Consider the following 19,252-nt stretch of genomic DNA (forward strand, 5'->3'; position numbering starts at 1 on the left):
GGCCTCAAAACTTGCAATTAGAAAGTCCAATTGTATCTGATCACATGATGTAACAATACCACTAGTCCTGATATATATTTTTAAGAAAATATTCAGTTGTCTTATTCTGATAAGATTAATTACATCTGTTATTAAGGAAAATGAATATATAAGAAAACAAAATTCGGAAATGTATGTTCTGCAATATTCATTTTGCTCTATACTTCTTGTCGAGTTGGTAGGAGTTATGATTTCCACATTTTGATCATCAAAGTATAAATTGATATGGTATATTTATATTCAGTACTTTAAACACAATGAAGTTCCTGAATAAAATAATTTGAAAATGTAATAAATAACTCGTCTGATTTATTTCTCTATGTTCTAAAACCCAGCATTTCACAGCAAAGGTATATACTATCTTCAGTATGATAGGACTTCAAGAGTTTGTGTGGAAATGTATTTTTCTGTGTGTGTATCATGTCTGTTATCTCTTGGATGCCCCAAGATCCTCGGCCAGTGTCCAAGAGAAAGGCAGTAGGCCATAGAACAAAAAGGCACAGCCATGAAGTAAAGCAAGTTGAACATATTACTGCCCACCACATCTACTCATTTGCTATGCGAGTACCCACAAACAATAACTAATGTTTGTCAATATAATGAGGTATCCCTTTGTAGTTGAAGCACATTAAACTGTTTAATTATGAGATATGGTTGGTTCATCCTTTAACAATTTCTTGTATGTAAGTAAGTAAGTAGGCAAGTTAATACCACCATTCAGTCTCCACACAAACAGTTAATACAATGTAATTAACTCACTGTATCTCCATTAATAACATCTGAGATATCTTCTTTTTAGATCGCAATGACCATGTGAGAAACACATGCTACCATAGTTTGCTTCTGTAGGCCACAACTTTTATGTGAAGTCAGCCTACATCTACATTCAAAACATGCAAAATTTACACATCACCCAGGTGTATACAGATACTTTTGCAACAGGTCATCATGTGCTGAGGAGAAGTGATCGTTACTGGGCCGGCTTGTCTACTGATTTGTGTATTGAACAGGTCCTGATGAGGAGCATCAAGACAACAGGTGGACTGACCAGAGGACATGGAATGTCACCATCACAAAGAGCACAGTGGTTACTGTCCAGGCCGACAGATTTGAATGCTGCCATGCAAGAGTTTGCCAAAACAGAATTCACAGGTAGAGAGCAACGCAAGGAAGTGACAAAAGCAAGAAAATATGGAGATTTCAAGGGATGTTAAAACTATAATGACTTTTCTAGATGACAGGAGCCCATTTCAGGCCTATAAACACCTCAAATTAGCTGTGATAAGTGCTCAAAAGATTTTATTCGTCGAATTTGTACTGGGCCTAATTTGGATCAAACAGGTTGCTGTTATGTCTGACCATTACATAACGTAACATATTCACTTCATTGGGACCCTCATCTATTATACTGGCGTCTCCTATTTTCGCGGTACATACGGATATCGGCTGAAAAAATAATACAAATAGACTTCTTATGTATGCTTGTTGTTTTTTAAATGAAGATATTCCTCCTCTAACATCTGCATCTATCAACTACTTGATGCATCAGGTGTATTATCGCACTTGAGCTCGAAACGTTACTTAAACGTCATTAGGTGTAAGGAAGGGGAATCGTGTCGGAAAGGCGGGGAAAAGTTACGGTTTTTTCAAGTAGGTTAAAATTCACGCATATTCGTTACATTGCAACATTTTGATAATGAACAGACTTGGGCCCCCTCCTAGTTACCTGTCAGTGATGTAAACAACCGCTAAGTATCACGCATCGGTGATCTCGGCAGAAAATGTGTTTACAGCGGGAGTAGGAGACGGCCCTAGATCGGATCGTTTGTGTTTGTTGACGTCGTGACCCCTGAACCCCGACACTGACAAATACTTTTTAGGACACAGTGGACACTGGTAACGTGTCTTCTTTAGGGAGGGTGTGTCTGTGCTTCTTGTCTTGGTCTTTCTTAGATCGTTGCGTAGATTTATCTTCGTCCTCAGACCATGAATCCGAGCTGAAGTCTAATGCGTACTCTGTCCATTCAGCCAACATTGCCGATAAATCGACATCGGATTCGTCCCTATACAAATAATGTTTGTTGGTAGATGGATAACGATCGCGTTTATCGGAAATAGATAAGTAAATCAGCTATGCAGTATAAGACGTGTAACACGCACATACCCATGACGTTTAGCGTTATGAAAATTTGACAGCTATCCGGATGTTTTGGTAACAAGGGAAGCATTGCGCAAGCGCAAGATTGTCAGAATTTAACCAATCGCGCGTCGCGGCTGGAAGAACGTTCTCACGAGTGAACACGGACAGCTTACTCGGCGCACATCGCCTAAGACGACCAATCCTGTGTATATACGTCTTCGGCTGTACCTCCTCCAACACCCTTGTCAACTTCACTGCTTCATGTTCAGGAACTGATACCTTCACATATACCATTTTCATCTCTTTCTCCGGTATTAACCTTATCTGTTATGTACACCTGGCACATTCACCCACTTACAAATCATTCGTTGATTGCTTTTGAGTATCTACCAGTGATTTGTGAAGTTTGAGATGTTGAGGGATCTGCCGTGTCTCATAGCTCACATTCCTACCAGAAATACCCACTAAAACGTATAAGTTGGACTCCGTTGTATTCTCAAGCTTCTTCGGGGTCTTGTACTTGGCTTTGTTTCAAAGCATTTTATCAGAAAGATTGTTCTGGTGTATTACACAGTAGTGGCCTTTTAAATATTCAAAGACACAATCAATCAGCACATACAAAAGTGTTTTATTATCATGTGTAGTGAGTTAGAGACATTTGTTCTCAATCATGATAGGTACTACGGAATAAAAGTAAACTTCACTTATATATGGACGTTCCAGAAAATGTAACACTCCTTTCTCTTTTTACTGCAACTGACTACACTCCAGTTTATTTCTCAACGGTAGAGTCCAGTGGGATATCTGCATTCCCAGTGAATACTGCGGTAATTTAGAAATATCACTGTATCTCAAATACTTGAAAAAACCCAAATTCGTAAAATCTATTACCCATAGTTATGTCGCCATTATTACTGAGAAATATGCTTCCAGGAGGATATTGTCTGTACACTTTACTTCACCCATCAAAGTATCACCCATCAAAACAGTTGCAACAATCTGGTATTCGGTTCTAATCTATCAAATCTTCCATGCACCAACTTACCATTCAACCGTGATCCACCATCTGTCTCCCACAGTCATTTCCTCCCAAATGACATCTCAAGGCATGCACGGACCCAATGGCCATGCTGCTCGCACCTGTCAGTGAAGACAAACAATACCACAATCAGTCTAACCGTTAGTACGATTGACTTAAACATGATTTAGTGTATTGTGCACTGAGGCTTCAACTAGTATATATACTAACTGCTGTAACCCTGAAGATGGTCTGGTGGATTGCTTTCTTCGTACACATTCCACAAAAAATGTCAAGAGAAACCAAAAGGAACGCTACCCTCCTTCCTTAATCTTCAGGTACTTATCTTAGCCATTGCTGCGATGCTTGGGCGTTTCTTGGCCTGTCTAGAATGACCCAAGTCTCTCTTTAGCGCTGAATACGTCTTATAACCGTGATATGGTGGCACCAGAGGGCGCTGGCAACAGCATTGTATGTCGAACCCCATCTGCACCATCCCTATGGCGCTTTCTCTCTCTTCAGCTGTTAACCAATCGTGTTACTTTGCAAGCGAAAGTGTTAACAAAGAGAGATTTACACTCTTTTTCACAATATCAAACACACATTTCACTTGTTTTCCCTCCGCGACTCCGCAGAAAACTGAAATCATACTAATGATTCTGTTATATCTATACACACTCTACAAGAAATCTCTTATTTTCATAGTTGTGACTTTAAATCTTTGTCTTCAAATTTCAACAGTCTAAATCACTATTACTGGTTTATCTCGGCATTTGTGTATGATGGAGATGATCAGCTGGGTCAGAAAAACGTACGTGTTGAAGAATTCCTGTCCTTGCAAAAATACAGGGGCGGCTTACATAGCATATTGTGTATATTATGTCCAATTCTTACATTTTGAATTTCACTTCATGCCAACGAATGAAAATGTTTCACAGTGCATCAACTTTTCTTTCAGCAAAAGTCAAGACCCCTCGTCACGTATAGGGGAAGATGGTATTGTAATGTAACCTAAAGTATTACTGCATCTTGTTAAAGTTAGCATGGCATTCCATGCAATATTCTGTCCTGAATGTGGTGATGTGGAAAATCTTGACTGCATACGCCTCCACTGTCTCAAAGCGTCTGTGGCCGGTGGTGTTGAAAGTTTGGCAGTGTAGGCTGATGCACCTCCTCTTGACAACGCTCCTTAGGTGTTGTATTTCACTGCAATACATTTCTAAATCGCGCGCCAATCAGTCAAGCACAGAATACAATCGTCCTTTTGAAAACTTGATTTGAAAATTGCCTAGATTAGTTTCGCCATTTGGAACCAAACTACAACGAACACACGCCTCTGTTGCTGACCCTCATACCATGTTTTCCGCCTTGGAGGACGGTGATACTACAGACCCCACGCTCACTAAGTGTAAACCCTTGACTATATCATATCACCTTGACGACTTCTGTCTTCAACTCCTCTCCCCGGAGGAGGAGGAGGAGGATTCTAGAGCAAGATCTCACGCTCACCAAGCGTAAACAACAATGTGTTACCTGTCGCTTTTCGCACAGGAATACAACCACAACACTCAAAATACACCATCCATAGATTCACTTTTACACATGTATCGGAGGATCGTGGCAAAGCTTCCTGGGTCCCGTTTCACAAAACTCTCGTAAGCCTAAAATCTCATAATTTTTCTCGTAGCATTCGTACCTCCTATAGTGAACCACAGGAAGTGGGAATGTTGCGCGAAAAGTTATGAGAGCTTAGACTTACGAGAGTTTTGTGAAACGGGGCCCCGTTCTTCACGAATCTCAGAGGGGTTTTGCTTTTTGTTTATTATGGGTTTTTGGGGGGGTTTTTTTGTATTGTTGGGGGATATTTATTTATTTGTTTGTTTGTTTCTTTGTTTGTTAAGCTTATTGTTTTGGGTTGTTTTTGTTGAAAATGGTAATTTGTCCTTTAAATAACGCCAGGTGTTGTCATACTTGAGACTAGGCTTACGGTAGTAGTAGCGCATTTTGCCCTGATATATGGACATCAGCTGTTGACTGCACACAGTAAATGTTTTGATATGATATGCTATGATCACCTACGGATTCTTTAATTTGTGTATTCAAAACAATATGTCGATAGAACATATTCATCTCTTGCAATTAAGCCTGGAATTTGGAAGCATTAGGCGTGTGTACAGAGCACACCTCCCATTTCATGTAATCTTGCTACCAATATATTCTTCATACTCACAAAGAGTAACTGGTTGACATAGGGATGTAATCCTCACTGGGATTTGTACTTTAGGGCATTTTACCAAACCGGACCAATTTACTAATTTATTTTAACACGTTTATTTACAAAAGACACACCAACAAGGAGCATGGTAACAAACAAAATGATGTCAATGATGTAAATATGGTTCTATGCATGTACGTCTCAGCGCCAAGCGTCATGTGCTTCCTGCGATGATGTTAACACTTTTCCGTCAGGAATTTCAGGCGCAGCTTCGAATTCCAGTCTGAAATAAATTAATGCTTTGAAAGCGTGCCATTGATGGTCTGATATCGTGATATATCGTGAAATGAATAGAATGAAAAACAGTAAAATGGACAACAAATTTCAATATTACAGTTTCCGATTTTTCCAGATTAACGAATAATAATCGTTCGGAAATATATGACGTTGTTGACATGATGGTCCGAAGGGTGAAAATGGCGGAATAATCAGAATGCAGGACTTACCCTGAAGATGGATCCAACAAATCCCGTGAATCCTTGATTGGTGCAATCACCACTTCCTATCTGGAGAGCGGCGTTCTTCCTGGGGATATTGCCTGCGATAAAAATATTGGATACAGTTATGAAGAAACCACATCATATTCATGTCGAAAACAAGTCTGTCTTCTTGTAGATTTACGTCGTCTCGGCATATTATCATCCTAGATTGTTGGTCACTGTCATGGTCTGGCAACATTTATGTATAGTTCTGCCAGTACCTTTTCCAGTACTGTTCCATGTAGAGCTAAGAGTTTCATAAAATTTTAACATTAAAATGATTTTGATTTCATTAAACCAGTGAGATGTTTGCCCTTCTGCAATTTACAGCTAAACCACAAAGATGTCAGACATGGCGTGTATAAGTTGGCTGATGGCATTCATACAGTCAACCGAACAATCAGATCGGTTAACCCTCGGTTACATAAGCATGATATCACACGCAATTGTTACGATGGGGTAGAATTGTAGTTAAAACGTTAGCTCGTCACGCCGAAGACTCGGGTTCGATTCCCTACATGGGTGCAATGTGTGAAACCCTTATCTGTGTCCCATGACGACATTGTGTTGGAATACTGAGAAATGTCTCATAAAACAATAACACCAGGTTCGAATCCAAGGTTTGAGTCTAAGGCAACGGTCTTGGGTAATTAGAGTAGTAAACATGGCTTAAACATGCATAGAAATAAAATATATGATTCATACTCACTTGTGGCAGGCATGACGTCTGTGACGGTGGTAAGGGACATGTCGGTGTCGTCGTCGAACAGAGTGTAGGAGTAGGTGCTGCTGTTGCTGCGAGATGGGTACATGACTTCAACCCTCACCGTTGTGGTTTTCTGTAAATCAGCAAAACACGATTAATAATGGCATTGTATTACTAATAATATATTTTATAGAATCACTCCGGTTAATACATTGATCCTGTCAAAATATTTATCATCCCACTTTACGTTAATAATATCCTATGAACATCACTTACATCGACAGTCAAGGTTGAGTTGATCTCGACGACAGAGTTGCCAGTTTGAAGGGTGAAGGTCACGTCCATGACGGAGGCGTTACCAGGGACGTCGTTGACGTAGAGCATGAAGGAAGGTCCGTTCTGGTCACACTTGCCGTTCTGGAGGACAATCTGGTCGTTGATGGGGGAGCTAGGATTGACAGAGAAGACGGTGTCGATTTCCAGATTAGAACCATAGGTGACCCCAGCTAAAGCGAAAAGCGCCAGACTACTGGAACCGGAAAACACTGGTTGGTTGCCAAGGGCAACGTTGTTGACTTGGATCCAGGCGTTGTTGGTGGAGTTGTCGACGAATGTGGTGGTGGCGTTGTCGTAGTAGATATCAGCTTTCATAGGGCACACTGAAACATTTATGAAAATGTTAAAGATTTGTTTGTTTGTCTTTTTTTCTTCTTTGTTTTAAAAGGGCAAAGCAAGGTGAAACATAGGGTTTCCCCACTGGCAATAATTATGTTTGGTGGTATACGACGAGTTATTACCCAGTGACGATATAATGAACATATTCAGTATGATCATGGTGAAACCAGTGGTGGTGGGTTACATTAACCGCCTATTAAGAAACATACCAATTGGCATAATCACAAATATAAAACGCTACTCTTACGTGACTAAAAGTGTTTGATAATGTTTGATCTCACGCAATTATTTTGCAGCAAGACAATTGAAATATCGGATTTGACACTCACGTTGAGACGGAGGAATGCCGACGACGTCGTGACAGCCACAGGTGACGTTGTTGAAGTTGGTGCCGAGAGGACAGTCCCTCCTGATGAGACCAAATCCTGGCACTGTCTCCATATAGAATTCTGGTCCATCGTTAGAGGGCGCAAACGCACATGGGGCTGTTTCATTTTAAAGAAAGCGATAAGAAAAGGGCAGCTGTATATTCCGATTTTACCTGCTGTGTATGCTGTGTTCACACTACCTGCAGTTCAATCTGCCGGGGCAGATTTATATAACGGTTAAATTACATGCGGTGTAATTTGCCAAGACAGGTGTATATAAATATTAACTGACCTGCAGTGTAATTAGCCAAGAAAGGTGTAAGTAAATGCTGTCTTACCTTTGGAGAACTCGTGAAGACGTACATATCAATGTGAATCTACCAGCAGTTTAATTACCCGAAATAGGTCTATATGAATGTGTAAACTTAATCTAATTAGCCAAGACCGGTATATTATAGGTTGTTCACTGGTTGCGAGGAGGCCATGGGCTCATATACCCTCGAGGTTTGTTCATGTTCCCTGAGCCCGCAGGGCGAGTGGAACATAAACAGACCTCGAGGGTGCATGAGCCCATGAACCTCGAGGGGTCAGTGGACAACGTATTTATCTTACCGAACACCTCTATTTTAATTTTGAAATGTGTGAAGCACTTCTGTTGAATGCGAGACGAATCGTCAATTTGCAGACGACACAAGCTAAACAGATTTAGAGTTATCCCCCTTCCATCGATTTTCAATCGCAAAACATCGGTAATTTCCGTGCTTCATGCATGATTCAATGGTATTCGAGGCAAAGACGTACTACCGTGAAGCACCAGAAGAGTTCGGAATTCCCAGCGGTGTACATTGAAAATAATAGAATAGCGCTTACCCAATCAGAAAGCGACATTCATGTGTGAGGTAAGATAAATAGACGCTAACTCGCCTGCAGTTTATTTAGCCAAGGCAGGTGTATATAAAAGTAAATTTACCTGCAGTGTAATTAGCCTCAGCAGGAGGACAGGTGTCAGCACATGACCCACTGACACATCCCACTCCATCGACGAAGGTGTTGTTGATGGGGCAACACATGGCACGTGGCACTCCACCCTGACACTGCCAGTAGGAGTTGCACAAGAGGGGGTAGGGCAGCTCGGCACCGTTACTAAGTCCATTGCACTTATCTGAAACAGATGATCATGAATGTCCACTGCACTTATCTAGAAAACATAACATCATCATGAAGAACAACGTTTCAACTGTCTGGTGCACTAAAAGATATATTGTCTTGACTACCATGTTTTCAAACAACACTAACAATGAGATTATATTTTTTCTGAATATTCTTAAATGTGTGTTTCGGTGTCCATGTAAAACTAATTTAATGTGGTTGTGAGCCAACAGGTTAACACCACTGTCAAACGTTATGCATCTACTTGATTCCACTTGCATTCATTAGATGCTGTTCTACCGAACTTACTGCAGTTGCCGTTCGCCGGTCTCACACACGCCTTGACGACGTCATCCCACACTGTTCCGTAGCCACAATACTGCACATTGGGTACTGTGACGTCACACTGGACAAAGCGACTGCAGTCTCCTGGCAGTGCAAGGAACCGGATCCCGAGAAGGTAATCCAGCATGCTGCATAAAGCTGAAGGTAAAGCATCTAAGATATATTGCTATCACTTATGTCAGCTTTCAATGTCGTATGTGTCAAGATATATTATACGATGTGGCATTCTGCACTGACATGCAGTAGCAACAAATAATTTAGAAATAGACCTAATACACTGACAGTAATCAGCAATATACTCTGAAGGGCTCCTTGGCAGTACTCACTGGTACAGGTGGTGCCATCTCCCTGATACCCAGGATCACACACACAGGTGGAGTTGGCGCAGTTGGCGTTGACGCCGCAGTCGGTGCTGTTCATGCAGGATGCAGCTGCAAGAAGTTACGAAGTCAGAACAGAACATTTGATAACATTCGCTCTCTGTTCGGGTTTGGATGTTGCTGAACATCTGAACATTGTCATGTGGTTAGTTCAGTTTGTAATACCGCGAATAACAAGTTTTTGATGAGTCAGTTTAATTACAAGTGAAAATAAATGTTCGTTACTCTGTTATCAGGCTGCCACTTTCCAGGGACGGGGCACAAACTGATCTAACGGCAACAACCATCTGAAGGTCATGTTTGGGTCAGTGAGTCTAGTTTTAGCACTATTCCAGAAATATCACGGCGGGGACACCAGAAATGGGCCTCTCACATTCTGCCATGTGACCTATCGAACCCTATCGCTCATGACGAGCAACCGCTTTAACCACTAGACTACTCCCTGCCAATATTTGGGTTAGGGAGTTACGATCATGGCAGTGATCGCTTACAGTTACGATTTTGTTTTCGGCAACAAAGAATATCACATTTAATAAAACTAGAGCTTACCTTCTGACTGCGTAACCATGACAACTATCAGGACTGCTGCTACACCACACGACTTCCCCAACATCATGTTGATTGGTACAACTTGACTTCTGGCAAAACAGTATAACCATCAATATAGAAGTAAAAAACTGGCACAACCTATACAGTACAATTTATACAATATGTGTGGCATTTAATATTATCAGTAAGCTTTGAATGCAAGTGAAGATCCGAGTTAAACTGATCTCAAGCAGCTCATGCTTGATGTAAGAGGCGGCTAGCGGAATCGGGTGGTCAGGCTCGCTGACTTGTTTCATCGTATTCCAGTTTTGTAGATCGGTGATCACTGGATTGTCTTGTCCAGACTCGATTTCTCACAGATTTATTACACAATTACAGCTGGAATATTGCTGACTGCGGTTTAAAACAACAAACAAACACACATTATGCCAGAGATTATGAAAGGCCAATATGCACTGCCTTTCTCCATAAGTATTACATTCAACTCGAGATACCTACCTGGAAGATGTATTGGACTGGAGCTGGGATGACTTGACTTCCACCGAGTGTGTAAGTAGAATGGTGTCGAGACAGTGAAATATCCATGTTTATATACTGTATATATGATCAACTGGCGTTATGTGATAATCTTTTATCTTTCAGTAGTAACTGCCCGGGAGGGTCAGAGAACGGGAGCTGTCCTGAGAATGCTGCACGACGGGTTGATGATGTGCAGTATCGGGTGTAGTTGCTGGGGGCAGTGTTGATGTTGATCATGCCGTAGAGATTATCAGATGAGTGGGAGGTATTATCTGATGTGCAGCGTTAATCAGACTGGTATCGGTATCCGTTCGTGATTCCTTACGTAAATCCATCTCATGTCTATTTTGTATTGGCTCGGTGATACGTAATATGATTGCTGTTGTATGGGAATTCACGATTCACTGGTTCACTAGTGTCTTCAGTATGCACAACACTTTTGTTCTGCTTTGCCAGATCATGTGGTAAAACTCATTTCAAGGTCAGGTTAGAAAAATAAAGTAAAGGCCATCTCCGACTAATTAGCACATTGGTGAATCTCACTGAAGATCTGCATTAGAACTGGTCTTCAGCAGCATGTCGTTAGAGGCGACAATCGGATCTTGTGGTCACGATCGCTGACCTGGTTAACACATGGCGTCGTATCAAAGTTGATCGAAGTCAGTCTCTCGATTCTCTGATCCCGTGAATTGTCTGGTGCGGACTCGTTCATTTACAGAATAGCTGGATTAATGCTTGTTGTGACGTTGAACAACACCTAAACGAAACATGACACCGAACAGCCAAGTTTAAAGGTCACATGCAACGTAAAACACAACTTTGCAGATTCTGATACCTTTCGGTATGCACATACCGAAACAAATCATTACAAATGTCACTTCTACCTATAAAGGTGAAAAAACGACATGAAAAAAGTCAGCGAAATCAGAGTTCAAACGATTCACTAAACTAAACTGGAGGAAAAACTGGTTTCAACAGCTGTGCTGCGCTGCACCCATAACGCATGCGTAGTAAATAGGTTCGCGGAGCTTGAAACAGTATGCATGCCCGGAGTATGGAGTCGTGAGCAGTAGTCTAATTTTGGTTGTGTACACAAACAAGTAAATAATCTACTCTTGACATAAAAAACTTGTTGATTATGGGAATCAGCCTCTGTCACAGAGAAAACTCAATGTCTGGTTTATTGACACCTATATGTCTGTCTGCCTGTCTGCTAAAGACAATATGCAATACACGGCTTCAATGATTGACCACGTGCAATTTGAACTTATCAGGCTAAACGCCATAAACAAAATAAATTCTTTATGACTCGTGCACCCGAGTCCTGTCTCTGCCACTTTATATGATTAGGCAGGTGTCATACTTGTACACATGACATGCAAACAAACTACATCCATCTTTCTCGGATGACTGGATCTGACGGAAACTGGTGCAAACTCTTTCTTTGTGCTTGGACGAATGATAGTTTCCAGCCATGCAGTAGCTAAACTATCTCTACTGAGGTGATTTTTGACTGGATCGGACGCAAAGTCAGTGAATATGTATTTACAAAAATCAGCGTCTCTCTATACATTCTTTATGGATAATAACTCCTCCTAATTTGTAATACAATAGTACAATAAAAGAAGTTGTTGTCCATAAAGAATCTTACTTTCTTGTGACTCGCCATACTTCTAAAATGCCCATCAAACAGGTCATCTTTCTGTACACACAATAAGCTCTCAGCTTATCAGCAAATGAACCAGCCAATGGGAAGCCGTCGTTACACTTGAGTGCACATCCACCCGCTATGACTGGGTTCGGTCTCCCGATGGCTTCGTTTCGAGGGAAGTAAGCCCAAGTACAAAATATTGCACTTTTGATTCGCCATTGAACGCTTATAATTTTACTTATTTGGGTTTTTTTAAAAGCAGCAATGTATATTGTTTGTCATGAATAAGTGATAATTGTGTTTTATTTATGTTTGATTTTTTGGTTGCATGTGACATTTAATGTTTTGTTTAACCAAACACACATACACACTCACGTGCACGCGCACACACAAACAGACACAAGCTTGCACGCACCACGTACACACACACACACACACACTGTCTCCAGTCACATTGAGTCTTGTTTTTTTTGAGGAAAGCACGGGTTATGCATGATTTGGGCATTCGTCCCAGAAACACACAACACATTCTAACGAAATTACCTTCAACCAATTTCTAATTCATCCATGAAAATTCTTTTCATTTTTTAACCCTTTCTTTACTAGATTAAATATTGTGTTTTACACGCCACACCCCAAACAGTACGATAATTTGGACTGCACCATGTGGTGTGTATCGCATACCGAATGTTAAGATGTTTGGATCTCATACGGAAATATTTGTCTGTTTGGTTAACGCAGCACTGAGTAATATTCCAGCTATATGATGGCGGTCTGTCAGTAACTGAGTCAGGACGAGACAATCCAGTGATCAACAACATTAACATCGATCAACAAATACGGCAACATGTATTAATTATGTCAGCAGCCAGACCACCCGTTACTTACCTCTTTATATTCACTGGTTGTGAAAGACCATTTCTAACCCGAATATTTTCGGGATGTATATAAATGTTCGATAAACAATATTGTTTTCCCTACGATTTTCTACTGGCAGCCAAATCGTCGGGTTAACACAGCTGGCCATTTTCCTTGTACTATTATAGCAACGACTGCTGGGACGCATTTTAACACTCCCCTTCTCTGACATAGATTCAAAGCAGAATGCCCAGATTATCAGTTTCCATGTCATAACAATATGTGCATATGACTGGTGGTAAAATTTCTTTTGACCATCCCTATAGAAGTAGCGATCAGTGTGACATACCCTTCTATTAAGAATCCACTGCACTACTGGTCTCGGTGTGATTCCCATAAAGGACAGTGTCATAGTCATTCATAAGAAACCATTCCTGAAAGCAGAGTCGATTGTACATATCTGACTAAAACATAGTATAGTATATAGTTGTCATCAGTATAACACCGCTTCCACTTGGTCTATTCACAGTGGAGCCCGGACGAGATTAACCCATGACTGATACCTTGCGATACATTAACAGAGCATGTGTTTGTGAACTGCTATCAAATGGTACCAGGTTACCAGGTGTTGGCGAAAGGTGAGTGCCCCACCAGTGACACTCGTCATAAACATATGTAGAGACTGGTCAACTGTTCAGCTGACAAAACGACTGGATCGACACGGGTGGATCAACACAGGAGCAGTGACATGGGTGATGCGTTCCATTATGTCCCAAAATACACTGTGACAGATGAATTGCTCATTCTGTCAGTCACTGCATTCACCATAAAAGACCTGATAATTCACAACAAATAAACATCAGAATGGATGAAACGGGTACGTATGTGAATTGGAAAGTGGCTTATTAAAGAACAATCTTCGTAAACAATGCAATTTTCTGAAGCGTGTTTTAGAAATATCGTTCACCAAGACTGGTAGATGGTTAAGTTCTGACTGCTACAAAAAGTTAGGTGCTTTTCCAGATGGATTAATAGATGAATAGGTGGGTGGATGGATGGATGGATGGGTGGTTGGTTGAATGAATGAATGAATGAATGGGTTCGTTCAATGGATGGAAGTTGAATGAATGAACGAATAGTTGGATGGAAGGAGGGATAAGATGATTCGCTCAAAGATCAAAGGTTCCAACAGTACGTTATCAGGCACACTGAGTTCTCGTCACTGCACCTTCCTTTTCTGCCTTCATATTCAAGCCTACCTTTGAAAACCAACATGACGATCACGTCAATGGTCATTGCATGTTGTCCGTGTCCTGCCAAATCGTACTGATGCGTTCTTTGACAAAGATTGAATGAATGAATGAACAGGTAAGAATAGGTAAATGAATGGATGAATGGATGGATGGGTGGATGGATGGATGGATGGATGATTCGCTCAAAGATCAACATTATCATGCAGTACGTTATCAAGCACATTGAGTGGACGTCGATAACCAACATGACGATTCACATCAAGAGTCATTGCCGATATACCGTTTCTTGCAAAATCGTACTGATTCATTCATTAACAAAGGTGAGACCGCAATCGCAGCGTCACGTTGGGGAAAACATGGTTCATATCATGCAACCGTCAGTCATGATCAATTTTTCATTGTAGCTGACAGTGAGGGTGACAATGAAAATATTTCAGACCAGACGTTTGGAACCTAATCCTGTCGTCCAGAATACCCACAAGCTGTTCTGTGCATACTTGTCACAACAATTATTCAAAGCCAACATTTACCTGATCGTTTGTTCAACAATGTTTCTTCTTCATGACATTGTCTGAAATTATAGTGACGAGTTGGTCTGGAACATTGACTGACTTCCATGCCATTTAACGCGATTTGTTCCTTTCGAATGTAAAATCATGAAGTTGGCCATTTCATCGGTGCGATTTTGCAGTCAATGGACTATAGAGTAGCCTGCTGAGGCACCTAACTCGGATAGCGTGGTTTACAAATGTAGCAGTCAGCTGCCAATAAAAGAAGTATTACTTCACGTTAAACATGTCTCACTTGGAAATTGTTCATTCAGGCAAAACGCTGTGTTTCTCTTTGGTTTACTTCTTAGATTAATTAGTTGTGAGTATTTAATTTGGCATCTTAAAAATGTACTACACTTAGCTCTGTTTCCATGTATAGTGCAATGAAGTACAGTTTTGTACATTATTATAGCACACAAAATCCATCCACCATAGAAAAACAAATTGGTCATTATATTAAAATGTTTTATTTACAAAAAGTACGTCAACAAAGCGTGTGGTAACATATGAAGTGGAAGTCTGTAATGTGAACATGAAGATATGGATTGTATGGGAACGTCTCAGCGCTGACGGTCATGTGGTACATTACCACTCTTTCATCAGGAATCTCAGGCACAGCTGCGAATTCCAGTCTGAAAAAATAAAATACCTTTTAAATTGTGGTCTGACAGTTTGCTTCTGATGACTCGTAAACATTATTAGAGAGACGAAGGCGTTAAAAATGACTTGACACCTATCCAGGTGAACGAATCACTCACTGTTAATAAATATGGCGTTACGTACTGTCATGATGGTAAAGGTGAGAATCCTGGACTGTATTCCGGATTATCAAATATACACTGTCATGGATTAATAGACTGGAAATCCCGGATTAATCAGAATGCAGAAATTTCGGCTTAAAGAGGTCTCACACTATGTATTGCCAGATATTAGTATTGGATTATGAACATTATCATTGACGTACTCTGAAGATGGACCCAACAAATCCGGAGAATCCCTGACTGGTGCAGTCTCCACTCCCTATCTGTAGAGCCGCGTTCTTTCTGGGGATGGTAGCTGAAATATGATCAGTACTGTTTAGTCAAATATATTCGAGATATTACTAAGTCAGGGAGTATCGTTTTCATCACTATTCCACAAATGTCAGGTCGAATGATGTCAAAATTGGGCTTCTCATATTTTATCCTGGTAGAGAATCAAGCTGGGTGGTCTAGCTGAACTGATTGATTGCCTGTCAGCCGTGAAGATTCGGGTTAGAATTTGTCTTCAGGCGCCATTTTTTGTCGAAAGAGGCAACTAACGGTTCCGCGTGGTCAGACTTGCACACATGTCGTATCCCAAATGCGTAGGAGATCGATGTTCATGCTGTTGATCACTGGATTGTCTGGTCCAGACTCTATTATATACACATCGCCGCCATATTGCTGGAATAATACTCAGTACGGCAATTAACAGCGCAAAGAACTCACTTGTAGCAGGCATGACTTCCGTGACGGAGGTGAGAGAAATGTCGGTGTCGTCGTCAAACAGGGTGTAGGAGTAGGTGCTGCTGTTGCTGCGAGATGGGTACATGACTTCAACCCTCACTGTTGTGGTTTTCTGTTAAATTAGATACGTTTTTGTTTAATTACTTGAACAATTCATATTATGATTGATAATATATAGAATTCAAGATGAATGTTCCAACATCAGTTTCACATCTGTACGTAAGTTCTGATAAACATGACTTACATCGACGGTCAAGGTTGAGTTGATCTCGACGACAGAGTTGCCAGTTTGAAGGGTGAAGGTCACGTCCATGTTGGAGGCGTTACCAGGGACGTCGTTGACGTAGAGCATGAAGGAAGGTCCGTTCCCGTCACACTTGCCGTTCTGGAGGACAATCTGGTCGTTGATGGGGGAGGAAGGGTTGACAGAGAAGACGGTGTCGATTTCCAGATTGGAACCATAGGTGACCCCAGCCAGAGCGAAAACCGCCAGACTACTGGAACCGGAAAACACTGGTTGGTTGCCAAGGGCAACGTTGTTGACTTGGATCCAGACGTTGTTTGTGGAGTTGTCGACGAATACGGTGGTGGCGTTGTCGTAGTAGATATCAGCCTTCATAGGACACACTGAAATGCACGAAAATAAAGCAATGAAGGTTTAAAGAGAGGTGTATTTACGTATAGGCTTTCCAACAAGACGATTGGTAAATCGGATTTGGCACTTACATGGTGATGGTGGAAGACCAACGACGTCGTGACAGCCGCAGGTGACGTTGTTGAAGTTGGTGCCGAGGGGACAGTCTCTCCTGATGAGACCAAAGCCTAGAACTGTCTCCATGTAGAATTCAGGTCCGTCACTGGAGGCTGCAAACTTACATGGATCTGTTTGGCAGAAAAGAAGATGATTTCTTTTTTATTTTGTGATTTTAATCACTCACTGAGTAGTACAACTGGACAGGTGCATACAAATATGAACTTCGATGTAATTAGCCAAATCAGGTCTGTGTAAACTTACCCGCCGTGTAATTAGTCAAGATATAAAGGTATACATAAATCTACATAAACGTACCTGCAGTTTAATTAGCCAAGACGGGTGTATAGAATTGTAAAATTACCTGCAGTGTAATTAGCCGAGGCAGGAGGACAGGTGTCAGCACATGACCCACCGACACATCCCACTCCATCAACGAAGGTGTTGTTGACAGGGCAACACATGGCACGTGGCACTCCACCCTGACACTGCCAGTAGGAGTTGCACAAGAAGGGGTAGGGCAACTCGGCACCGTTACTAAGTCCATTGCACTTATCTGGAAGACATGACATCATGAGATCATAATCAGTGTGCTTTCGTGTCTGTTTTCAGAGATTATGCATCCTAAATTATTACATTGCGGTATCTTGGCCTTATTGCAACATGACATGTCCCAATAGTTTGAAACCAGTGCCTTACGTTTTATCTACTTGTTCTCATTTGCATTCATCAGCTGCTGGCTAGTTCCACTTACTGCAGTTGCCGTTCGCCGGTCTCACACACGCCTTGACGACGTCATCCCATACGGTTCCGTAGCCACAATACTGCACCTTGGGTACTGTGACGTCACACTGGACAAAGCGACTGCAGTCCCCTGGCAGTGCAAGGAACCGGATCCCGAGAAGGTAGTCCAGCATACTGCATAAAGCTGAAGGTCAAGGATGTCAAATATATTATTGGTGATGTCTACGTCGAGTTTCAATAGCTTTTTTATCCGTCATGTAGTGTTCTTTTTGATGACATTCTGCACGAACATGTAATAACACCAAACGACTTAAAGATAGATCTAATACACTGATGGTAATAAACAATATAATCTGAAAGTTTCTTTGGCAGTACTCACTAGTACAAGTGGCGCCATCTCCCTGATACCCAGGATCACACACACAGGTGGAGTTGGCACAGTTGGCGTTGACGCCGCAGTCGGTGCTGTTCATGCAGGATAAAGCTGCAAAGAGAAGTTACGAAGTAAGAATAGAACAACAGAACATTTGATAACATCCATTAACGAGACTGTTTGGGCTGATTACCTATCAACATCTGAACGTGGTCTGAATGGTCAGATATTTTTGGAATTACAGCAATATCACGGCGGGAGACACCAGAAATGTCCGCTGACCATCGCAGGCCTATGTAACAAATATGATACCATATGATGCATCAAATATCACCATACCGCCAAGAGTGCTTTGAGCAACGAATAATATCAGCTTTAATAAAACTAGAGCTTACCTTCTGACTGCATGGCCATGACAACAACCAGGACTGCTGCTGCACCACACGACTTCTCCAACATCATGTTGATTGGTACAACTTGACTTCTGGCAAAATAGTCATAGATTTGTTTTAAGCTATCTCCCCAAACTCATTGCAACATAGCCTTCAATATAGAAGTTTAAAACTGGCACGACCTATACAGTATAATTTATACAATATGTGTGGCATTTAAGATTATCAGTAAGCTTTGAATGCAAGTGAAGATCCGAGTTAAACTGATCTCAAGCAGCTCATGCTTGATGTAAGAGGCGGCTAGCGGAATCGGGTGGTCAGGCTCGCTGACTTCCTTCATCGTATTCCAGTTTTGCAGATCGGTGATCACTGGATTGTCTTGTCCAGACTCGATTTCTTACAAATTTCTTGCCCTATTACAGCTGGAATATTGCTGACTGCGGTTTAAAACAATAACAACAAAAAACACACAGTATGCTAGAAATTATGAAAGGCCAATATGCACTGCCTTTCTCCATAAGTATTACATTCAACTCGAGATACCTACCTG

The 19,252-nt window shown here is 41.3% G+C and overlaps 2 protein-coding genes across 2 annotated transcripts; both read right to left on the minus strand.

The window, feature by feature from the left end:
- Positions 1 to 5,671: 5,671 nt before the first annotated feature.
- On the minus strand, positions 5,672 to 10,190 carry LOC137255968 (protein PIF-like). Its single transcript, XM_067793628.1, has 9 exons — positions 10,124 to 10,190; positions 9,521 to 9,625; positions 9,159 to 9,332; positions 8,671 to 8,862; positions 7,662 to 7,817; positions 6,934 to 7,316; positions 6,661 to 6,790; positions 5,919 to 6,010; positions 5,672 to 5,695 (listed from the first exon to the last, which is right to left on the minus strand). The coding sequence occupies exons 1-9, from the start codon at positions 10,188 to 10,190 to the stop codon at positions 5,672 to 5,674; spliced, it is 1,323 nt and encodes a 440-aa protein (XP_067649729.1).
- Positions 10,191 to 15,563: 5,373 nt separating this feature from the next.
- LOC137256043 (protein PIF-like) lies at positions 15,564 to 18,772 on the minus strand. Its single transcript, XM_067793755.1, has 9 exons — positions 18,706 to 18,772; positions 18,317 to 18,421; positions 17,948 to 18,121; positions 17,558 to 17,749; positions 17,169 to 17,324; positions 16,687 to 17,069; positions 16,425 to 16,554; positions 15,920 to 16,011; positions 15,564 to 15,587 (listed from the first exon to the last, which is right to left on the minus strand). Exons 1-9 carry the CDS (start codon positions 18,770 to 18,772, stop codon positions 15,564 to 15,566), a joined length of 1,323 nt encoding a protein of 440 aa, XP_067649856.1.
- Positions 18,773 to 19,252: the final 480 nt, after the last annotated feature.

The sequence above is a fragment of the Haliotis asinina genome, chromosome 1 (assembly GCF_037392515.1).
Source record: "Haliotis asinina isolate JCU_RB_2024 chromosome 1, JCU_Hal_asi_v2, whole genome shotgun sequence".
NCBI lineage: Eukaryota > Metazoa > Mollusca > Gastropoda > Lepetellida > Haliotidae > Haliotis > Haliotis asinina.